General features: G+C 42.4%; 1 protein-coding gene across 2 annotated transcripts; it reads right to left on the reverse strand.

Moving 5' to 3' along the window:
• Window positions 1–15,160: 15,160 nt before the first annotated feature.
• On the reverse strand, window positions 15,161–23,253 carry LLPH (LLP homolog, long-term synaptic facilitation factor). Of its 2 annotated transcripts, none has more exons than XM_075276319.1 (3): window positions 23,192–23,213; window positions 20,610–20,825; window positions 15,161–15,505 (listed from the first exon to the last, which is right to left on the reverse strand). In XM_075276319.1, exons 2-3 carry the CDS (start codon window positions 20,815–20,817, stop codon window positions 15,339–15,341), a joined length of 375 nt encoding a protein of 124 aa, XP_075132420.1. In that variant the 5' UTR covers window positions 20,818–20,825; window positions 23,192–23,213; the 3' UTR covers window positions 15,161–15,338. The 2 variants fall into 2 exon arrangements, with proteins under 2 accessions (XP_075132420.1, XP_075132419.1); XM_075276318.1 differs by having other exon boundaries at window positions 15,162–15,505; window positions 23,178–23,253.
• Between the last annotated feature and the right edge of the window lie 99 nt (window positions 23,254–23,352).

Here is a 23,352-nt window from a genome sequence, read left to right on the forward strand (position 1 = left end):
TTCTACTTCAATACAAATGAGCATTTAAGAAAGAATCTGGTTTTTCCAAAACTTGTGTTTTGTGTGTTTCATTAAATGCCTGACTAGTAATGGAGACCAGTAAAGGATTACATTCCTGCCTGCACAGGTCAGTGTTTGTGTTTTACGCGACTTTTTATAAGGTACAGAAAGAAGTATTAATCCCTCCATCTTTGAACATGACTTTTCTGTCTGGAAGGGTACACAATAAGGTGATAAAAAATGAATGTTTTTGTATTCTTATGGCAGAACATAAGCATTCTGGGTGCTGGTTAACCATATAGTAAATCACCAAACTGGGTTTATCACATATTTTTGTGGAAATGTTTAGAAGGTTTAATTCACATATGACAGTTTTGTAACACTAATGGACTAAAAATGAGTTTAATTAATTTGAATAAGGCTGTTTTGGCGGTGAGTACATGGATTTCTGCAAAACCATTCACAAATTTCTGCAATAAAAGTGACACATGCAAATTTACCCTTAAATGGATTTTCTGGGACCAGGGGCGTAACTACCACTGCAGATTTTTTTTTTTTTTTTAATAGGCTGGTACTCCAGCAGGTAAAGGGCCCTATTTACTTACCAATCCTGGTTCCTGCTCACAACCGCGTGCTTTCCCTTCTGCAGAGGCGGCACGCCCGCGATCCCCACTGTTACTTACCTCTCCTGTGCTTCGGGCCTACTTGGTGACGTCATAGACGTCATGCAGGTGGGCTTGCGTCTTTATGTGTTGTGACACAAGCCCTGGCTCAAGTGGTGTCTGGTCCATCAATGAAGATGACCAACATCAGTGGGGAGTGTGCTGGAGCCAGGGAGAGGTAAGTAACAGTGTATTTTTATGTTTGTATCCTCCCCTGGGTCTCCAAATATTATAGTCTGGGGTATGAAAAGATCCCAGAGTATAATAATTGCTCATGGGCGTCCACTATGGGTCATAATACTGTGTGTTCAGGGGCCAATATGGAGCATAATACTGTGTACAGGGGCCACTATGGGGCATAATACTGTGTGCAGAGGCCACTATGGGGAATAATAGTGCATGCAGGAATGGGGGGGGGGGATGTCATGGTCAAAAGTTTGCCACAGGGCTCTGCCATTCCTAGTTACGCCACTGTCTGGGACATACATATGGATGACCTTAGAATATGTCATCAATATGTCAACGGTGGAGTCAAACACCTGGCTGCAGCACCTCCGCCCCATTCTCTTCTGTTATACCATATACCTCATAAAACAGCCAATTGCAGACCTAGGTGTTTTGGCCCCCACAATCACATTTTAATGACCTATTCTAATGATTATAAAAGAGTGATGTAAAGGAAATATTTTCATATTAGCTTTGTTTTATGTCTTGCCAAAAACTGCATGAATTTCTATGGTTTTGAATTTTCATGAGCATAGAATGGCCATCTTCACAACAGCAACAAATTACAGTAAAGCAGCATGCAGTTTTTGCATCTCAGTATTTGGACAGACAGCAGGAAGTGTAGCAAAAGCCTCTTTGTGTGAATATAGCCTAAGGCCAAGTTCATGAGAATTTAACCTAATTTTATATTGATGTAATAAATGCTAGTCTTCACAAATCTGCTCCATTTTCCACTAAACAACAGTGACACTTGTTAGCTACTCTTTACTAAATCCACATTAGTAACTTGGAAATACAGAAAGTGCATGAACATCCTAGACAAGTCTCGGTGTACTAGCTCTGACGCTCGGGCCTATACAGAAGAAAGAGCTCATATGGTTTAAACAAAGCATAAAAGGTTTCAGGTGCCGCTCACATGTGGAGACCATTTTCAATGATGAAAGTCCGAACTGTGTAAGCAACATACTGCAGAGCTCTTCAGCAACTGAAGCAGCATATAAAAAAGCCAAACTCAGACACACAGAAGATACAGACCATAAATGTCAAAGTGTTACAAGAGGGAAGGGGGGTTGCACTTAAAGTAAAACTCAGCCCATTAGTTATTTACGGAGCACTTCCATTCTTGTATATTATAGAATTACATACACAATATTGCCCTCAGATAGTACTTAGAAACATACTGGTCACTGGGTTTGAGATTTGCAGCAAAAGAAGGTTTCAACTAGACCACCTGTTTTTCACCTGTGGTTGCCACTCAATGCCACCCACTACCATGGAGGTTAAAGGGGCTCTATCAGCAAAATTATGCTGTATGAACCCCACATATGCGTGAATAGTAGAGATGAGCGAACACTAAAATGTTCGAGGTTCGAAATTCGATTCGAACAGCCGCTCACTGTTCGAGTGTTCGAATGGGTTTCGAACCCCATTATAGTCTATGGGGAACATAAACTCGTTAAGGGGGAAACCCAAATTCGTGTCTGGAGGGTCACCAAGTCCACTATGACACCCCAGGAAATGATACCAACACCCTGGAATGACACTGGGACAGCAGGGGAAGCATGTCTGGGGGCATAAAAGTCACTTTATTTCATGGAAATCCCTGTCAGTTTGCGATTTTCGCAAGCTAACTTTTCCCCATAGAAATGCATTGGCCAGTGCTGATTGGCCAGAGTACGGAACTCGACCAATCAGCGCTGGCTCTGCTGGAGGAGGCGGAGTCTAAGATCGCTCCACACCAGTCTCCATTCAGGTCCGACCTTAGACTCCGCCTCCTCCGGCAGAGCCAGCGCTGATTGGCCGAAGGCTGGCCAATGCATTCCTATGCGAATGCAGAGACTTAGCAGTGCTGAGTCAGTTTTGCTCAACTACACATCTGATGCACACTCGGCACTGCTACATCAGATGTAGCAATCTGATGTAGCAGAGCCGAGGGTGCACTAGAACCCCTGTGCAAACTCAGTTCACGCTAATAGAATGCATTGGCCAGCGCTGATTGGCCAATGCATTCTATTAGCCCGATGAAGTAGAGCTGAATGTGTGTGTTAAGCACACACATTCAGCACTGCTTCATCACGCCAATACAATGCATTAGCCAGTGCTGATTGGCCAGAGTACGGAATTCGGCCAATCAGCGCTGGCTCTGCTGGAGGAGGCGGAGTCTAAGGTCGGACCTGAATGGAGACTGGTGTGGAGCGATCTTAGACTCCGCCTCCTCCAGCAGAGCCAGCGCTGATTGGCCGAATTCCGTACTCTGGCCAATCAGCGCTGGCCAATGCATTCTATTAGCCCGATGAAGTAGAGCTGAATGTGTGTGCTAAGCACACACATTCAGCACTGCTTCATCACGCCAATACAATGCATTAGCCAGTGCTGATTGGCCAGAGTACGGAATTCGGCCAATCAGCGCTGGCTCTGCTGGAGGAGGCGGAGTCTAAGGTCGGACCTGAATGGAGACTGGTGTGGAGCGATCTTAGACTCCGCCTCCTCCAGCAGAGCCAGCGCTGATTGGCCGAATTCCGTACTCTGGCCAATCAGCGCTGGCCAATGCATTCTATTAGCCCGATGAAGTAGAGCTGAATGTGTGTGCTAAGCACACACATTCAGCACTGCTTCATCACGCCAATACAATGCATTAGCCAGTGCTGATTGGCCAGAGTACGGAATTCGGCCAATCAGCGCTGGCTCTGCTGGAGGAGGCGGAGTCTAAGGTCGGACCTGAATGGAGACTGGTGTGGAGCGATCTTAGACTCCGCCTCCTCCAGCAGAGCCAGCGCTGATTGGCCGAATTCCGTACTCTGGCCAATCAGCGCTGGCCAATGCATTCTATTAGCCCGATGAAGTAGAGCTGAATGTGTGTGCTTAGCACACACATTCAGCTCTACTTCATCGGGCTAATAGAATGCATTGGCCAATCAGCGCTGGCCAATGCATTCTATTAGCTTGATGAAGCAGAGTGTGCACAAGGGTTCAAGCGCACCCTCGGCTCTGATGTAGCAGAGCTGAGGGTGCACAAGGGTTCAAGTGCACCCTCGGCTCTCCTACATCAGAGCCGAGGGTGCGCTTGAACCCTTGTGCAGCCTCGGCTCTGCTACATCAGAGCCGAGGGTGCGCTTGAACCCTTGTGCACACTCTGCTTCATCAAGCTAATAGAATGCATTGGCCAGCACTGATTGGCCAGAGTACGGAATTCGGCCAATCAGCGCTGGCCAATGCATCCCTATGGGAAAAAGTTTATCTCACAAAAATCACAATTACACACCCGATAGAGCCCCAAAAAGTTATTTTTAATAACATTCCCCCCTAAATAAAGGTTATCCCTAGCTATCCCTGCCTGTACAGCTATCCCTGTCTCATAGTCACAAAGTTCACATTCTCATATGACCCGGATTTGAAATCCACTATTCGTCTAAAATGGAGGTCACCTGATTTCGGCAGCCAATGACTTTTTCCAATTTTTTTCAATGCCCCCAGTGTCGTAGTTCCTGTCCCACCTCCCCTGCGCTGTTATTGGTGCAAAAAAGGCGCCAGGGAAGGTGGGAGGGGAATCGAATTTTGGCGCACTTTACCACGCGGTGTTCGATTCGATTCAAACATGGCGAACACCCTGATATCCGATCGAACATGTGTTCGATAGAACACTGTTCGCTCATCTCTAGTGAATAGCCTTTAAAAAGGATATTCAGGCACTGATAATCTTATTTTAAACCCCCCGCCCATTATAAAATAAAACTATAAAAACATATGTGTAAATCATACCTTTGCATGCACAGGGGGCAGTCGTGCACGATCTGACGTCATCTTCTGGCACGACTACCTCTTCTTTCTTCTTGCAGCAACACCATCTGGTCCCGGCTCTTCCGCGGCTTCATTCTCGTCTATTTCCGGCTGGATTGCTTGAAATCCCACGCCTGCGTAGTAGCGCTTCCCTCCGGAGCACTACTGCACAGGCTTCAGCGCCATTTTTATCAATGGCAGTTCGCGAGCATGCTCAGTATGCTCAGTTATGAACCAAATGCAGTGCAAGACAGATAGTTAGCCCTGGGAAAATGGACTTCCCTGCACACTGAGTTAAAAGAGCACTGAGTGTCCAATGCCCTCCAGACCGAAGCAGAATCAGCCTCCAGAGGTCTACACCAGAGCTCCTGATGGTGGAGAAGGACTTGGTTGCTACTTTCGGCTAGAACCACAACTGCCCAAAGAGTGCCGATTGCACAGTGCACCTATAATGACAGCAGAAGCCAGATACCCAAAAGCAAGTGTGGAGGCAGGTGGAGGCTTGAAGCAGAGGACCCTCTGGATGCCGTCTTGCACATTGCACAAGAGAGTACAATTTTAGTAAAAAATTTCTCCGTTATGAGCCTGCACATTAGTTTAGTTGCCTGTCCTGGTGACCTGTTGCTGTCCAGTAGTAGAATAGAAACAGTATAGAAGCTATTTGCTCAAGAGGTAGTAGTGGTTAAATGAATACCATCAGCATGGTCCGGGTGTGGTCAAGGGCGAGTTTCTATCATACATGGTTGACCCTTCTACATTGGAGCTCAGACCCTTTGTTTTTCTCACCTCTACTCTTTGTCTCCCATCCTCGGAGTGGCTTCACTATCAACAGGCGGTCCACCTAGTCTACGCACTGTTTGGCTCGCTCACAGTCCCCTGACCCTCGCCGTTTGAGAAGCTCTGCTGGGCTGGTATATCTACTAAGAGCTTTATTTCATACGTTTACCAACTTTTCTCCTCCCTGATGGATGGCACACCCTTAGTTCATCGATAGATGACCAGATGGGTGGGAGCCCTGGGCCAAATGATTACTCTAGGTCACTGGTGGCCAACCTTTTGAGCTTGGTGTGTCAAAATTGTGTCACTTCTAGAAAAATTTCATAATTTTGTGTTATTTGTAGCCCTAATAACGAAGTAATATTTTTAATATATGTACTGTATTTATTGATAAAGCAAATAATTCTTTAATTTACCGCTTAGTGACTTTGCAGTATGTTTGTATGTTTTTGTTGCATTCTTGTTATTGTATTTTTCTGGTTATTGTTCCTTGCCATCCTATTAATATTATAAATGTGAAAATTTGTGAGTTTGGATGTTTGTGGGTTTGTGTGTTTGGATGTTTGTTAGTCAATCACGCAAAACCCGCTTGACCGATTTGGCTGAAATTTTCCACAAACATAGTTAATACACCCCATTGCGCAATAGGCTACTTTTCGTCACAATAGCGCACATACGTTTTTCCCAGGACCCCCACAAACCCCAAACTCACATCACCATCTCTGCAATCTCACACACTTTGGACCATAGCAAGCCACAAAATTCCTATTGCCCTCTACAGCCTTGCCCCTAACCCCACACAATCTCATATACATATACTTTACCACTTTGCCCCTCACCTTAACGATACTCCAGGAGGCTCTCTTTAACGCTCCGGAGCAGCCATGTTTGCCAACCCCCACCGCTCTGACAATCCGCAACACCGCCCACCCATGTCAATACCCCTAGGCCGTCTAATAAATGAAAAAAAAAAAGTTTAAAAAAAGTAAAAAAAATATTAAAAACAAAAAAAAAAGGATTAAAAATTCAAATCACCCCCCTTTCCCTAGAACACATATAAAAGTAGTTAAAAACTGTGAAACACATACATGTTAGGTATCCGCGCATCCTAAATCGCCTGCTCTACAAAGCTATACAAATATTTTTCCTGTTCGGTAAACGCTGTAGCGGGAAAAATGGTCAAAAGTGCCAAACCGACGTTTTTTCACTGTTTTGATTCTGATAAAAATTTGAATAAAAAGTGATCAAAGCAATAACATTTACCGAAAATGGTAGAACTACAAAGTACACCCGGTCCTGCAAAAAAAGACGCCATATACATCCCCGTACATGAACGTATAAAAAAGTTACGGCTGTCGGAATATGGCGACTTTTCAAAAAAAAAATTTTTTAACAGTTTTGGATTTGTTTTTAAGGGGTCAAAATGTAACTAAAACCATATAAATTTGGTATCCCCAGCATCGTAACGAAACACAGAATACAGGGGACATGTCATTTTGGTTGCACAGTAAATGCCGTACAACCAAAGCCCGTAAGAAAGTCGCAGAAATGCATTTTTTCTTGAAATCCACCCCATTTTGAATTTTTTCCCTGCTTCCCAGTACATTATATAGAATAAATAATGGTGTCATCATGAAGAAAAATTTGTCCCGCAAAAATTAAGACCTCATATGGCTCTGGGAGCGGAGAAATAAAAAAGTTATGGGGTTTAGAAGGAGGGGAGTCAAAAACGAAAATCAAAAAATGCCATAGGCGGGAAAGGGTTAACTTCAAATACTTCTGTCCCAAAGTCACTATGTACATTTTCTCACAACACCGTATAGCAGCTCAAATACAAATTAACTTCAACACAAAAGTCTCACGTATTCTCTGAATTACAGAAAAAACAAGATACAAACTTACATTTCATATCCCATACCTTATACACACTACGAAAACCTTACCCACGCCTGTATATACCCACTGCTACAATCACCGCAGACGAAGTCGCGGGTACCAGCTAGTCTTTAATAAAAATCACAGTTTACAAAAAATAAAATAAAAAATGAATGAATACCATCAGTAAAAAAGAGGATGCCTGTACGCAACAAGTAGTACGAAGGAGGGTTTTTTATTATTGTCCAAACAAATAACGCGTTTCGGGACTATATCTGTTTTTCAAGTGTTTACAAATGGAGCATAAAGTACTTATCAATACATCCAGCCTTAAATAAACATGCCTAATGTGGAAACTCCTCCATAGGGTTGGTTCCCCGGTCTGTTACCACAAGACATGGAAAAGAAGAAAAAGTATACAAGTTATGGCCAAAAAAAACCCCATTTGTAAATGCTACAGTTTAAAATATACCGTACATGTTTATGCCGCTGAGTGGTTGGATGGTGTCTCACAAATGTTAGCGCGCATGTGTGCAGCTACATATTGCAGATAGCTATGCTGCACAGTTACTGATAGCTAAGATTGCACATGCATTACCCGTACAAGGCTGGTGTAGACGCACTTACAGCTGAGTATGTCTAGAACTACTCTTGAGCAACAGCACACGTGCCATCTAGATTGTAGAGGGGCAGATGCAATGGGAAGTTCCTGAGATTGAGAGTAGAGACTATATAACCCGTACTAGGTGATTCAGATTGAATATATCTATAGAAGTTTTTGGTATCGCTAAAGGAAAAAAAAAAAAGGGCGGAGGGGGGTGGGGGTGGGGTGGGGGGAGTACTCCAAATACATGGAAAGTGGTTACTGGCTACAAACAAATCCGTGACTAAAACAGAAGGGGGGATTCAATCAATATATACAGTGGCGTAACTAGGAATGGCGGGGCCCCGTGGCGAACTTTTGACATGCCCCCCCCCCAAAGATCTCGACCGAGTCCCTCCTACGCATTCTTGCACGCTCCATTATGTGCCATAGTGGCCCCTGCACACAGTATTATGCCCCATAGTGGCCCCTGCACACAGTATTATCCCCAATAGTGGCCCCTGCACACAGTATTATCCCCCATAGTGGCCCCTGCACACAGTATTATCCCCCATAGTGGCCCCTGCACACAGTATTATCCCCCATAGTGGCCCCTGCACACAGTATTATGTCCCATAGTGGCCCCTGCACACAGTATTATCCCCAATAGTGGCCCCTGCACACAGTATTATGTCCCATAGTGGCCCCTGCACACAGTATTATGTCCCATAGTGGCCCCTGCACACAGTATTATGTCCCATAATGGCCCCTGCACACAGTATTATCCCCAATAGTGGCCCCTGCACACAGTATTATCCCCCATAGTGGCCCCTGCACACAGTATTATGTCCCATAGTGGCCCCTGCACACAGTATTATCCCCAATAGTGGCCCCTGCACACAGTATTATCCCCAATAGTGGCCCCTGCACACAGTATTATCCCCCATAGTGGCCCCTGCACACAGTATTATGTCCCATAGTGGCCCCTGCACACAGTATTATGTCCCATAGTGGCCCCTGCACACAGTATTATCCCCAATAGTGGCCCCTGCACACAGTATTATCCCCCATAGTGGCCCCTCCACACAGTATTATGTCCCATAGTGGCCCCTGCACACAGTATTATGTCCCTTAGAGGCCCCTGGACACAGTATTATGTCCCCATACTGGCCCCTGCACACAGTATTATGTCCCTTAGAGGCCCCTGCACACAGTATTAATAGCAGTTAACCCCATCATATCCCTCACATTAACCCTTGTGTACCTCACATAAGAGTTACTGATATGTGAGAGACATGGAGGTAATAATAAAGTATCTTCATTATTATTACCCCCATATGTCTCACATATTAGTAACTCTTATGTGAGGTACACAGGGGTTAATGTGAGGGACATGATGGGGTTAACTGCTATTAATATGAGGCACATGGAGTTACTAAAACAAAAGTAATCACCCCAAATGCCTGATACTAATAAGTATAGTAACCCCAGTATGTACCTGTGTACCTGATATTAATAAGTATAGTGACCCCAGTATGTACCTGTGTACCTGTTTTCTTTCTTTAGTTTCATTTTCTTGGAGCTTCTTCTCCTCCTCCTCTTGTGTGCAGGACGGCAGGGTCCATTTTCTGTAGAGGGATAAGCCCCGCCTCCTGGCCTCTCCTCAGCCCTCTCATTGGTGGGCAGAGAGAAGCCAGAGAAAGGGAGGGGGAGGAGGAAGCGTCCTGGGATCGCTGAGAGGAGCCAAACCTGCAGCTCCAGCATCGGCTCCTGTGTCAGCCGTTGTTGCAGCTTCAGACGTATACTTTACCTACAGTATATTATTAGGGAAAGTATTCCACCAACAGGGGGCCCTGATCATTATACTCGGGGGTCCAAAAAGACCCCCCCGAGTATAACGATAGCAGCGGTAGCGGCTGTCACCGGGCCCCTAATGTCCCGGGCCCTGTGGCAGCTGCCTCTGCTGCTATGGTGGTAGTTACGCCACTGAATATATATACTGATCATGAATATAAAATAGTCCACCGCTGAGGCAATTTACATACTAAAGGTAGGTGTGGAATAGACTTTCTGAAGGCTATGCTAGGGTGTGATTAGTTTAAAATGACTTTTCCCAATGATAGAGCCCCTTTAAAGCTAGTTTTATTACCCAACATATTTTCTGGAGATCCTTCAAAACCAAAGACTGAAATGTCTCTATATAATTTCCCTTATGGTGTATCGGAAAAAATGTAGAAGGATTTTTCACATGAACATAACCGCTTAACAGTTTTTGGACTGTGCGTCTATGCTGGCACAAGTCGGACGAAACATACTGGGCACTGAAACGGTGTATCTTTGGAAACATTGCAATTTTAACTTTTCACTATCACTTGCGTAATCATTTATGGAAACTAAATGAATGCAATACTTAATGGTTAAAAATGTTCGCTACACCACTTGATGAATCCCTTGAGGGTTGTAGTTTCCAAAATGGGGTCACAGATCTGTGGATTACACTTCACTGGCAATTCAGGGGCTATGCAAAGCGGCATGACATCCAATAACCAAACTGTACTCCAAAAAAACAAAAAGCACTTCTTCCCTTCTGTGCTCAAACAGCAGTTTATACCCATATAAGACATTGTTATCCTGGATAAAGCAGTGTCATAAATGTGGGTGTAAACTGCTGGGCACATAGCAAGGTGGAGATGTGAAGGAGTGCTATGTCTTTTGGAGTGCAGATTTTAGTTCATTTTTTGTTGTTAAACGCCAACTCACATTTGCAGAGATCCTAAAGTGGCACCTGGTAACTTATTGGGAATTTCCAATTTACTGGCAACTATGGCGCTCTGCAAAAACATTATGGCATTCAGAAACCAGACCCTCTAAATCTGTACTCCAAAAGCTTAAAAGAACTGTGTGCCCAAACAGCAGTTTACGCCCACATATACAGCTTTTTTGTACCTGGGATAACCCACTTAAAAATTTTAGTGATACAAGTTTCTGTTGACTCAAAGTGGTGACAACATATTGGGCACAGAACTGGCATATTTCCTTAAAAATTTTAACTTACTGCAAACATTTTTTAAGCTTTTGTTGCTTTTTATTTTCCTTCTGTTTTTGGTTCATATGCTTAGTTTATACCAGTTTTCTGTAATGCTAGCATACCATTTCTTATAAGCTTTTACTGCTATGCCTGCAGTCTTGTCTTATTCAATAAATATCTTTAAAACTATAAAATTATAATTTTTCACTTTACACAATAATTTTGCACTCTTAGACTCAAATGATAATATGCCTTGAGAAATTCCTCAGAGTGTAATTCATAAAATGGAGTCATATTTTGGGGAAGAATTATTTTATTTCAGGGCTTCTACAAGTGTCTGCCAATGTCAAAATTAGGCCTCAAACGTGCATGGTGCCATTTTACTTTTGAGCCATGTTTTTTTTCAGGCAAAAGATTAGGGCCGCATGTAGGGTGTTTCCAAAATCACGAAACACAGCATAACTAGAGTGCTGACGTTTCACGGTGTCACAAGATGGGCATGACATAGCAGATATGTGGGAACACTTCAATTCAATTTGGCATAGTCTACTGCACATTTATTTTTTTTTTTTGCAAACCATGTCTTGGGTCAAAGCGATTCTACTGTGAACTTTTTTGGGGTTTCCATTGTACTGGCACTTTATGGGCTCTGCGAATACGACATGGCACCTGAAAACTATTCCAGTAAATTCTGCCCTCCGAAATCCAAATAGCACTCTTTCCATTCTGACGACCACCATGTACATATACAGTCCTATGAAAAAGTTTGGGCACCCCTATTAATCTTAATCATTTTTTGTTCTAAATATTTTGGTGTTTGCAACAGCCATTTCAGTTTCATATATCTAATAACTGATGGACACAGTAATATTTCAGGATTGAAATGAGGTTTATTGTACTAACAGAAAATGTGCAATATGCATTAAACCAAAATTTGACCGGTGCAAAAGTATGGGCACCTCAACAGAAAAGTGACATTAATATTTAGTAGATCCTCCTTTTGCCAAGATAACAGCCTCTAGTCGCTTCCTGTAGCTTTTAATCAGTTCCTGGATCCTGGATAAAGGTATTTTGGACAAACAATTCAAGTTCAGTTAAGTTAGATGGTCGCCGAGCATGGACATGCCCAAACTTTTTCATAGGACTGTACAATTTATGACCACACTAGCTGGTACCTGCGACTTCGTCTGCGGTGATTGTAGAAGTGGGTACGTAGGCGCAGGTAAGGTTTTCGTACTGTGTATAAGGTATGGGATATGAAATGTAACTTTGTATCTTGTTGCTGTAATTCTGAGAATACGTGAGACTTTTGTGTTGAATGTAATTTGTATTTCAGCTGCTATACGGTGTTGTTATAAACTGTACATAGTGTCTTTGGGACAGAGGTATTTCAAGTGAATATACTTCGATATACGACATTGTATGATTTGTTATTTTCCGCCAGTACATGTAAGTTTTGGGCACAGGATACTCTTGAGCAAGCAACATAAAGTCTGTCCCTGTGCATGACAGTTTAGTAACTCCATGCGCCTCTTATTAATAGCAATTAACCCCATCATGTCCCTCACATTAACCCCTGTGTAAGAGTTACTGATATGTGAGAGACTTGGAGGTAATAATTAAGTATCTTCATTATTGAGGTCTTTTATTAGTACCTCCATATGTCTCACATATTAGTAACCTTTATATGAGTCACACAGGGGTTAATATGAGGGACATGATGGGGTTTGTTCCTATTAATGTGAGGCACATGGAGTTACTAACACTAAACTAATAACCCCAAATGCCTGACATTAATGAGAATAGGAATCCTATGTACCTGTGTGTTTTTCAGTTTCACTTTGCTAGCAGCTTCCTCTCCTCCTCGGGGAATTTTTGCAGGATGCAGACCACTATAGCTGGCACAGACCTGAGCGATTAAGCTCCACCCCCTGGGTTTCCTGCACCCCTCTCAAAGGGGAGTGTCCTTATGCCTCAGCTCTAGCAGAGCACTGAAGGGACCTCGGACTTCATTTAACTCTTGCAGGTCCTGTGCTGCTGGTGTGCCAGTGAAATATGGCAGGAGTGCCACTCTTGGCACGTGTGCCAGGGGTTGCTGACCTCTGCTGTAGGGGGTAATATGAATTTTGTGGCTTGCTATGGTCCAAAGTGTGTGAGATTGCAGAGATAGTGATGTGAGTTTGGGTTGTGTGGGGGTCTTGGGAAAAACGTATGTGCGCTATTGTGACGAAAAATAGCCTATTGCGCAATCGAGTGTAGTAACTATGTTTGTGGAAAATTTCAGCCAAATCGGTGGAGCGGGTTTTGCGTGATTGAGGAACAAACATCCAAACACACAAACTTTCACCTTTATAATATTAATAGGATATAGGATATTACCGCATTCAGGAGCGCCATGCGGTGCTTTTTTTCCCTCCTTATTGGAAATAAAGGTAATTTTTCATTTTCATGTACCAATGTTAATAAAACCTGTGAAACAGCTGTGGGGTCAAAATGTTCATACCACTTGTTAAATTCTGTGAGAGGTGTAGTTTCCAAAATGGGGTCACTTTTTGGGCTCTGCAAATGTGACACGGTACCCAAAAACTATTCCAGCAAAATTTGCCCTCCAATAGCACTTCTTCCATCCCAAGCCCCGCCAATTTATTCATACAACAGTTTAATATCACATACAGGGTATTACTGTGTTCAGGAGAAATTGTGTGATGAACTGTGGGGTGGTTTTTGTCCATTACTACCTTGTAAAAACAACAAATTTGGAGCTAAATTGACACTGACAACAAGCTTTAATGACTCCTCATATATACAAGGGAAAAAACTAAATTGTTCCAGGTGTTTTCCCTGCATTTATATTTCAGTGTTCCTAGATCATCATATAAAAGATCACTTGGTCTTTATTATTTGTTTGCTATTGTATAGTTACTCCTGGCAGGACAGTATCAGTAATGGATTGCTAGCGAGAAGACTTTTCCATGTTGTACACATTAGGTTCACACTAGTGTTTGGGGACTCCATCCACCATTCCATTTGAAATAGGCCTGCATATAAAGTATTATAGTCTAGAAAGGCTGTGGGTAATTACTTTTTAAGCGGATAGGCGTTCTGTTTTTAACCTAGTTTAAACTAATAAACCGATAAGGACATCATCTATGAAGGCTTGTAGTTATAGAACAGACATTAGCAAGACCTTGCGCGTATTTCAATTATTCATGGAAACTCAGGTGCCCTTTAATTCCAAGATTCTCAGGACCAAGATCACAGCTCTAAACACTGCCACTCCAATATATGTATATTTCAAAGAAAAATAGTTGCAGCAGCACCAGCAAATCTGGGGATTATCCCACAAATTGCACGGCAGAATCCCCTCTCCAGGCAAACGGGTTTGCAATAGAAAAAAAACAATCCGGCCTGTCAGCAACTTGTATGGATGGAAAATGCCCTTTTATTGGAAAAAGCAGTACACTACGTGGTGTACTGTTTTTTCCAATAAAAGGACATTTTCCATCCATACAAGTTGCTGACAGACCGGATTGTTTTATATATATATATATATATATATATATATATATATATATATATATATATATATATATATATATATAGTAAGTCTGTCATGTTCTGACATAATATGATGCTCATTTGTTACATTTATGCGGGTTGTTTACGCTTAGTACATTAGATAACCTAGAACCAAGATTCAATAAGCAATCGAACTGGGAAAACTTCCTAAATATTCAGGGACTTTCACCTGCAAGCTCATACTTGCCTGGATAAGTATGGTGCATTTGCAGAAGGTCACTTCTTCAACAAAATGACACACCGCATCTGAGAGAAGGTGTCCAGGCTTGCATTTGTTTCTGTTGCAATTGCTTTGTAAATTATATAGGTGTGTGTTATACCGTATATACATACACAAATGGAAGATTTTATTGCTAGTTGGCATCCTGCTATTACAAGCACACTTCACTGCAATCTATAAATGCTGATACATGAACAATGTGATTTATACTAGCTTATTACTTATGTGCTTGTTAATAAATCTGCCTGAAAACCCCCCCCCACAACACTCACACTGCCCAGGTAAATAAAGTGAAACAAAGTTTTACAACCTTACAGTGACTGCTCCTAACAGTATAAATACAAAGTACCCTTCATTAGTTTTATTGTGTAGTAACAGAGAATATTCATATAGAGCATTCAATTAAACATACCACACATGAAGAGACAGATCATAATGGAAGTGACGATTTATAGAAGGGGGAAAAGATTTATTGTAAAATGAAAAATTTTTTTTTTTTTTTTAAATTCCTTGCAGAATTTACTTTATTTTTTTTGGATCCAGTTTCACTGCTGCAGACATCTTCTCACTGGTACTATATACATATACTTGGTAGGCAATTAAATAAGATTTTTACCATGCCAGTCCTTTTGGTTTTTTAGATTTTCCCTTCTTTTTACCACGATCAGCTTTAATTTTCTTTCTTTGCCTCTGGTTCATCCATACAGGATACTGCCCATGCTGGTCTAGGAGAGTTTTCTTGCTTCGTTTTACATCAGTTTCCATCTTCATGGTGTCACCTACATAAGGATTGGACATGACAAAATTAAAGACCACAACAATTTTTCCATCATTCTTAAAACGTAACTATCCCCAATGTGACAGATGAATTAAAGAGGTTTTCCAGGCAAATAAATATATAGACAGCCCCTTTAACTATTAAATCATCCAGGGGGGGGTGAAGAAAAAGGAAAAAAATAGAAATCATCATACTCACCTGTCACCGATGCTCTGATGTCCTCCTGGTGCTGTCCAGTCCTTATGATGAATGGGTCTCTTCTGGAGTTCTGCTGATGCCAATCAGCAGCCTCAGGAAGAGACCCGTGATGTCACAGGTAGTGACACCCATAAGCCATTCGCTGATTGGCCTCAGTGGTCACGTGACTGTTGAGGCTAATCAGCGGAAAACTGGAAGAGACCCATTCAAAAGAAGGACTGGAACACACCAGGATGACACCGGAGAATGATTCCCCCCCCCCCCCTTTTTTTTCAGTAACCCTGGCTGATTTAAAAGTTAAAGGGGTTGTCCATTATTGCCTGGAAAACGCCTTTAAAAACCCTTTCATCACTTCCACCAACTCATTAGAACTTATTTTCTCCATCCCCCATTGGATGATATTCATCATTCCCTCTACGCCAGTTTTCTGGCACAGAGGGGAGATATTGAGGCGCATGTTTGGCCCCTTTTAAATGCGTACACAAGCCCAGACACACGTCTCACCTGCAACATTCTGATTTATTTATAGATTCCGATAGCTGTAGACTCTTCATAAATCTCTTACTCCCTGCACCACTCAAAGTTTATTGAGACTATAAAGTACAATACAGCAACATGGATTAATTATATAAAGATGAGTAGGCACGCAAAAAGACGCGCGTTATACGAACATGCCATGTCAATGGCTAACTACATTTTACACGTATATTTTTACACATGTAAAATGTACAGGATACACGGAGCGTACACAGAATACACAGAGCGTAAACTCCGTGTGAATGGGCCCAGAAGGGAAAGATGCTCTATGTAGATTTTCTGTGTTGCTATATCAAGCAGAATAAAGTGGAAGATTTTAGTCATGGGTCACTTGTTTCTATTAGTATTGAAGCCTTCTATTCTCCTGTAGTTCAGCCTCTTTCTATCAAAAACACATATCCTGGGCCAAACCACCCAAGTATGCACATGAGAGAGTCAGGCGGAAAAGTTATAAGGCAAACAAACATACATGGGCACTTTAACAACCCGTGCAAGCAATTCCAAACCTTACACTGTAATGAAAACATCTTGTCTTCTGTGGCAAGAAGCAAATCAAATTTCTTTTTCACTTTGTTTGCAAAAGAACCATAAATGAAATTCAACAATATAAAATGCTATGTGGTACATCAGTAACTAGAAAGGACACAACTAAACATGTTACAGTGTTAGCTTTGCAATTTACAATCCTGTAGAATGCCCAGAAAACGTCAGATGAAATTCTCCAGAGGGGCAGCAGAATCAATGCTCACACAGCATGCCCAGGACCCACACAGGAAAATAAATCTGTCTTCTGGAGAGATGGAATCTGATATCATAAAAACAAAAAGTCTTCAAATAGACACAATGGTGTGTGTGCCAGGATCTCCCACCACCTCCCCGTCTGTAGACAATCATGTGTATTCAGTTCAAAACAAAAAATTCCTTTGTGAAAAGGAAATGTTTTACAGATATTTTAAGATGCCTTTAAAGTCTGATCACACCAGCCGGGCCAGACCATTTTAAATATTTTATGACCATGCCAATATTTGCTTCACTTTTTAACCCCCTCTACGTACTCCTATAGAAACTCAGATACTTAACTTACAGGTAAATTCTACTTTTGGACAACATTCTGCAGGTAAACGACAAGCAACATCACTTCTGCAATGCACGTTTGGCAAAGTTATGCCGAAGACTCTCATGCCGTATCCTAATGTTATTTCAATGAGTACAGGTACTTGGTGCTCACCACTGCTCTACTATAGCACTGTGAAGTGAACTGTACCCTCACCAACACTGCTCAGTTCTGATACCCAGTCTCATTGGCAGAGTTGGAAATACTTGTGGTCCTAAGTGATTAAACCCTCAGATACGACATGAATAGTGAGCATAGCATCTAAGGGATTTACATCATGTCTAGCAGTGGCATCATGTCCCCCATGACATAATTGCAGGATGCTGAGAAATTGGAATAGCAATCGGAAACATAAGGATGGCCACTGGGTCTGCTAAGCACTGATACCCATTAGGCCCTGACAGTCATTACTGACCTAAAATAAAATAAGTATTCGATTATACGACATGATCCAACTCATTGATTTTAGAAAAAAAACAAAAAAAACCAAAAACATTGAGGCAACTTATTGGTAGTGTACTTCTTGGAAACACATGCCTCTGATGCACTAGTATTCATATCCTCCCAAGTTGACAGATGTTCAGAGGATTTGCACAAACTAAGAGACGTAGTATGGTAATTTTGACAAGCTGCCTGTCCTCTAGGCTGTTCTGACTTAGCTGTTAAGGTGTTGGGAGCAGCGATTACATGAAGGAAAGCAAACAGGCTCAGGACAGCCCACAAAGACCACCAGAACTGAGGATCGCTTTTCCCAGCAACAAAGAGCAGCTCCCAGTTTCCTAGTCCACCATCCAGATGAAGATAGCACTTACACTACACATCCGACTCTGCCCAGTCTATTTTCAGGCACTTAGAAGAAGAAATGTTGTTGTGGTGGCCATTATACCCTGACATTTATAGTGGAGTGAACAAAAATTAAAAAACCTTGACTGCTATAGACTGGAATGATACAGTCTTTAGTGATGAATGCATGATCTGTGTGAAATCCAAAAGCAATTGGGTTTGAGAAGGGAGACATCATAGGGAGTTCTTCAATGCTTTGCTGAGGAGTGGCACACTGACTTTGGCCCCCCAGATCATTACACAAGCAACTGGGACAGTCATCGTTAGTAGGGATACAAGGGGCACTAATAGCTCAGCAATATGTGCAGGACATCCTGTGACAAGTGTGCCCTGCAGACCTTGCTTTTCCTCCTTTTTCCCTCAATTATTGATCATTTATGAGGCAAGATGAGATGCCAGCTTCAGCAACCTGACTGTACAGGATATATAGCTACAACCTCTATAGGCATACCATACTGAACCTGTTTATGCTTCAAAGCCCAACCATATCTCATTGTATCGAGAGGTAGCCAAACAGGGTTGTTTTGGTTATTGAGTTTATTGCTATATGAAAGGTAGGAGACAGAAGTTGACATGGAATTGTGGTTGTGTTTTACAGTTCTCTTGTTGGTCATCATAGAGCCCACTTTGGGATATATAAACTCAATAAATTGATCCCATTACAGAGATACAACTTCTAATATGAATAAGTTTACAGAGTAATTTGCAGTTTCATACCTAATTTCTCATGTACCAAAATGCAGAAAAACAGCTTAAAGGGATTCTAACACTAAACTAACATTTTTTCTAATGACCACGTCGGAATAGCCTTAAGAAAGGCTATTCGTCTCCTACCTTTAGACGTGGTCTCCGCCGCGCCGTTCCGTAGAAATACCGGTTTTAACCGGTATGCAAATGAGCTCTCCGCAGCAATGAGGGCGGGCCTCAGCACTGAAACGCCGGTGAGCGCGTCCCCATTGCTGCCCGAGAGCTGTTTCCAGCGCCGCCTCCTTCTTGAGCAGCAACTCCGCCTCTTCTGTCTTCTGATGCGGTCCAACTTCCGACGCCTGCGCAGTAGGCTCCTGTATTGAACTACAAGAGCTCTTGCTCTTGTAGTTCAATACAGGAGCATACAGCGGCCACCCAAAAATGGCCGCCAGCCGCTCCTGTATTGAGCTGCAAGAGCGGCCACCCAAAAATGGCCGGCGGCCATTTTTGGGAGGCCGCTCTTGTAGTTCAATACAGGAGCCTACTGCGCAGGCGTTGGAAGTTGGGCCGCATCAGAAGACAGAAGAGGCGGAGTTGCTGCTCAAGAAGGAGGCGGCGCTGGAAACAGCTCTCGGGCAGCAATGGGGACGCGTTCACCGGCGTTTCAGCGCTGGGGCCCGCCCTCATTGCTGCAGAGAGCTCATTTGCATACCGGTTAAAACCGGTATTTCTATGGAACGGCATGGCGGAGACCACATCTAAAGGTAGGAGACGAATAGCCTTTCTTAAGGCTATTCCAACGTGGTCATTAGAAAAAAATGTTAGTTTACTGGTAGAATCCCTTTAAGGATAAGGTCTTATGCAGCATCTCGCAGAAAAAAAAAAAAAAAAGTTTTTTCCTGCAGCCTTTTTCACAGAAAGTCCACAGAAGTTTCTTCTACAGACCTTCTTCCATTGCAGCTATGAAAACACGTCAATTATACCTATAGGGATAATTGACATGCTGTGATTTCCAAAACCGCAACAGTTTTGGAAATCGCAACATGTCCACTGTGCATATTTGGGCACAAAATAGAGATGGGATTAGAATCCTATCCACTTTGCTGTAACTGTAAATGCAGCGGTTTTTTTTCTGCAGCATTTACACCACATGAGGCCCTGGCCTTATTCACACATCTGCATTTCACAGACAGCACCTCATTTATGGTTGGTTTGCTGCCTAAGGTTAATCTGCTGGTCACATCTAAGAAAAGCAGATCATATTTTTTTTTTCCAGAGTCAAGCCAGGATAATTTTGATTTATGTATTATATGTTATGTATTTCTGGCACATCATATGGTATATGACCCCTTTGTTATTCCAGCTCCAATTATTATTCCCCCCCCCCCCGATGCTGGATGAAGAAGAAAGACCGTTGCTGAAGAAGATGGAAGCGGCGCTGGAGAGAGTTCTCTCGCAGCATTGGATGCCCCCAGTGCTGCGGGAGAACTCATTGGTATACTGACAAAAACCAGGATTTCAAGCGAACGGCGGTACCGAGAAGACATCGAAAGGTAGGAGAAGAATAGCCTCTCAAGGCTATTCCGATGTGTTAGTGAGGAAAAAAAAATGAGTTTGAATGATAGGATCCCTTTAAAAGACTACCAAAAATACCACTCTGAGCAATTAATTTGTTTTTCACCCATTTTGAAACCTAATCTATAAACTTTACATAAAGAAATCTCACCTTCTGTAGCTTCAACTTCCGCAGCAGCCTTCTCCTTTACTTTCTCAGCTGTCACCACAGTTGTAATTTCTTTCACATCTTCCATCAACACATCTGCATTTGCATTTGCTAAAACACTTTTTAAGTGGGCAAGTTCTTTTGGAGCATTTTTCTTCCTCTTCTCAGCTCGCATCTTCCTCTTCCATTTACTTCTAAGACTTTTGGCCATGATCTATGCTGGTTAATGGAAAAAGCACGATTACTTTATGGAACAGAAGTCATATCAGTAAAATCATATAGACACAAACTAATAGCCTTTTACAACATACTGGTCAGTGGAAGAAGAGTTGAAGCCTTCACCTTCATTTTGACTTTCACCTGGAGGGGTTTTCTTTTGTTTGACACTGTGGTTCTTCAGCAACAACCTCTTATATAAGGGTTGTATTTATCTGATAAATATCATCAATGAAGAACCAGGCTCATGCAGTGATGCCATGGACAACCAGACCTTCAGTATCAATACTCCTTGTGCTGGATATTACTCGATCTCAGCCTGGGTTCACATCTGTGCCAGTCTCTCTATCATAGTAATCACCAGAGCACAGCAACGTCATCGCCAAGCACTCCCTTCCATCACTGGAATATTTCTGTCTCCCTCAACATTTCAGAGCTGCGTCATTCACAGATCTTTATAAAGCTGAGCAGTGGACTCTCGTGCTCCTGATTTTTTTTTTTTTTTTTTAATGTAGATTGTGAGCCCCATTAAGGGATCACAATGCACATTTTTTTCCCTATCAGTATGTCTTTGTAGAATGGAAGGAAATCCACGCAAACATGGGGAGAACATACAAACATCTTGCAGATGTTGTCCCTGACGGGATGCGAACTCCAGGACTTCAGCGCTGCATGGCTGCAGTGCTAACCACTGAGCCAGCATGTTGCCCCTCTTGTGCTCCTGTATTTTGCGCTACTTACAAGTGGCATACAAGCTACGTTTTTTTTCCTTGGTCCCGACAGACGGCTTTCACCTGTTATCATTAGATCAATTATATCATAGACAGCAATACATTTGCCATAATAGTATCATGGACATCAGCAATGAGATTTATGGATAACAGCACCCATTAACCTGTTATACGCCGTCATCGAGCAACAGGTTAACATTGCTGTATTAGATTAAGGAGCAGCACTGCAACTCTGGTCCCTCTTCAGACACTGATGATCTGGCCCAGGAACAAAACTTCTGCATGCTGGAGCTTAGGTGTTCAAATGCCAGGAAAAGTCTCATGTTTATTAATATACATGATACGTTTTTTAATGCATAAAAATGCTTTAACAGGCATATGACACCTGTAAAGGGGTTGTTGCGATCTCAATGTATGGCACTGTGCTTGGTATTCAGTGAAGAGACCATGGTGCTCAACCAAATAACACGGTCTTCTCAACCGGATGACCTATGGTGTCAGACCCCAACCATCATACACTGATGCCTTAATCAAAGGATAGGTCTTCAAATTATATATTTTAATTTAATAAATATGTGCCTTCAATAAGTACTGGTAAACCCCTTTGATAAGTATTTAGTAAAAATAGTCAAGTTTTACCATCACTGCTCCATCCAGAGTGCCCCTGCTCCGTAACTCCTAAGAACCATGGACACCGTTCCTCAATTTAATGCTAGACTCCCCACCTTACCAGGCTTTTCCACCTAGCAGTTTAGAGGTACAGCGAAGACTTACATCAGTACTGGAAGTGCTGACATTATATAAGAGCCTGCAGCAGAGCAGCGAATAACAAATCCGCCTTACTACTCATGCCATGGACATTATACTGTGTGGAGGCATTGAGGAGAACATTATCTGATATGTGTGGGGGTATAGGAGGGCATTATACTGTGTAGGTGAACTAAGGGGACATTATATTGTGGCATAAAGGAAGTGGGGGGTGTTGCCTGATCCAAGGGGGCATGGGCTGCAAAACAGTTTCTGGCACATGAAGAGCACGTTTTGTTTTTTTTCCTCCTTACAATCATTGCTAAGTTTGCCCTCCTCTGATGGGACCCTTGGCATCTCTCTAACCATTCTGCTCAGAAGTTCCTGAGGATAAGATGGAGCATTGTTTCCTATGACACGGTTTCTAAGTAAACAGCTTCAACACCAGGAAGACTGCCAGGTACTTCTTAAAGAAATACAGGTAACATACAGTCATACTATAAAACAGAATAGCTCAATAATTCTATATACTCAGCAATAATACATAATACAACACTACATGTTATATACAGGTAGCACTACAGTCAGGCATACTATATAACAGTTCTATATACTCAGCACTAATATATAATACAACACTACTTGTTATATACAGGTAGCACTACAGTCAGGCATGCAATATAACAGTTCCATATACTCAGCACTGATATATAATACAGCACCACATGTTACATACAGGTAGCTCAACAGTCAGGCATCCTATATAACAGAATAGCTCACTAATTCTATATACTCAGCTCCACAGGTTATATACAGGCAGTATCTGAGGAGACCATACAATATAACAATATATATACAATATAACAGAATAACTCACTTTGTCACAACTACCTGCACACGACACGCAGATCCCACGCTGCTGAGCGAACAGCCCCGGATATGCCGTACACTTGGGAAGGCTGAACTCATACCTGACACTAGAGGTAAAACTAAGTAAGAACACTGCTTGTACAGTGCCGCCATTTTTATGAAGACAAACACGTAGTCACCTA

Source organism: Leptodactylus fuscus, chromosome 5 (assembly GCF_031893055.1).
Source record: "Leptodactylus fuscus isolate aLepFus1 chromosome 5, aLepFus1.hap2, whole genome shotgun sequence".
NCBI classification, from domain to species: domain Eukaryota; kingdom Metazoa; phylum Chordata; class Amphibia; order Anura; family Leptodactylidae; genus Leptodactylus; species Leptodactylus fuscus.

What these genes read in the sequence shown, in the direction of transcription:
- LLPH (XM_075276319.1), bottom strand. Translation starts at nt 20,817, where the DNA reads ATGGCCAAAAGTCTTAGAAGTAAATGGAAGAGGAAGATGCGAGCTGAG. An exon ending in GGAAGTTGAAGCTACAGAAG is followed by an intron (nt 15,506 to 20,609) that starts GTGAGATTTCTT and finishes ATCCTTATGTAG; the next exon opens with GTGACACCATGAAGATGGAA.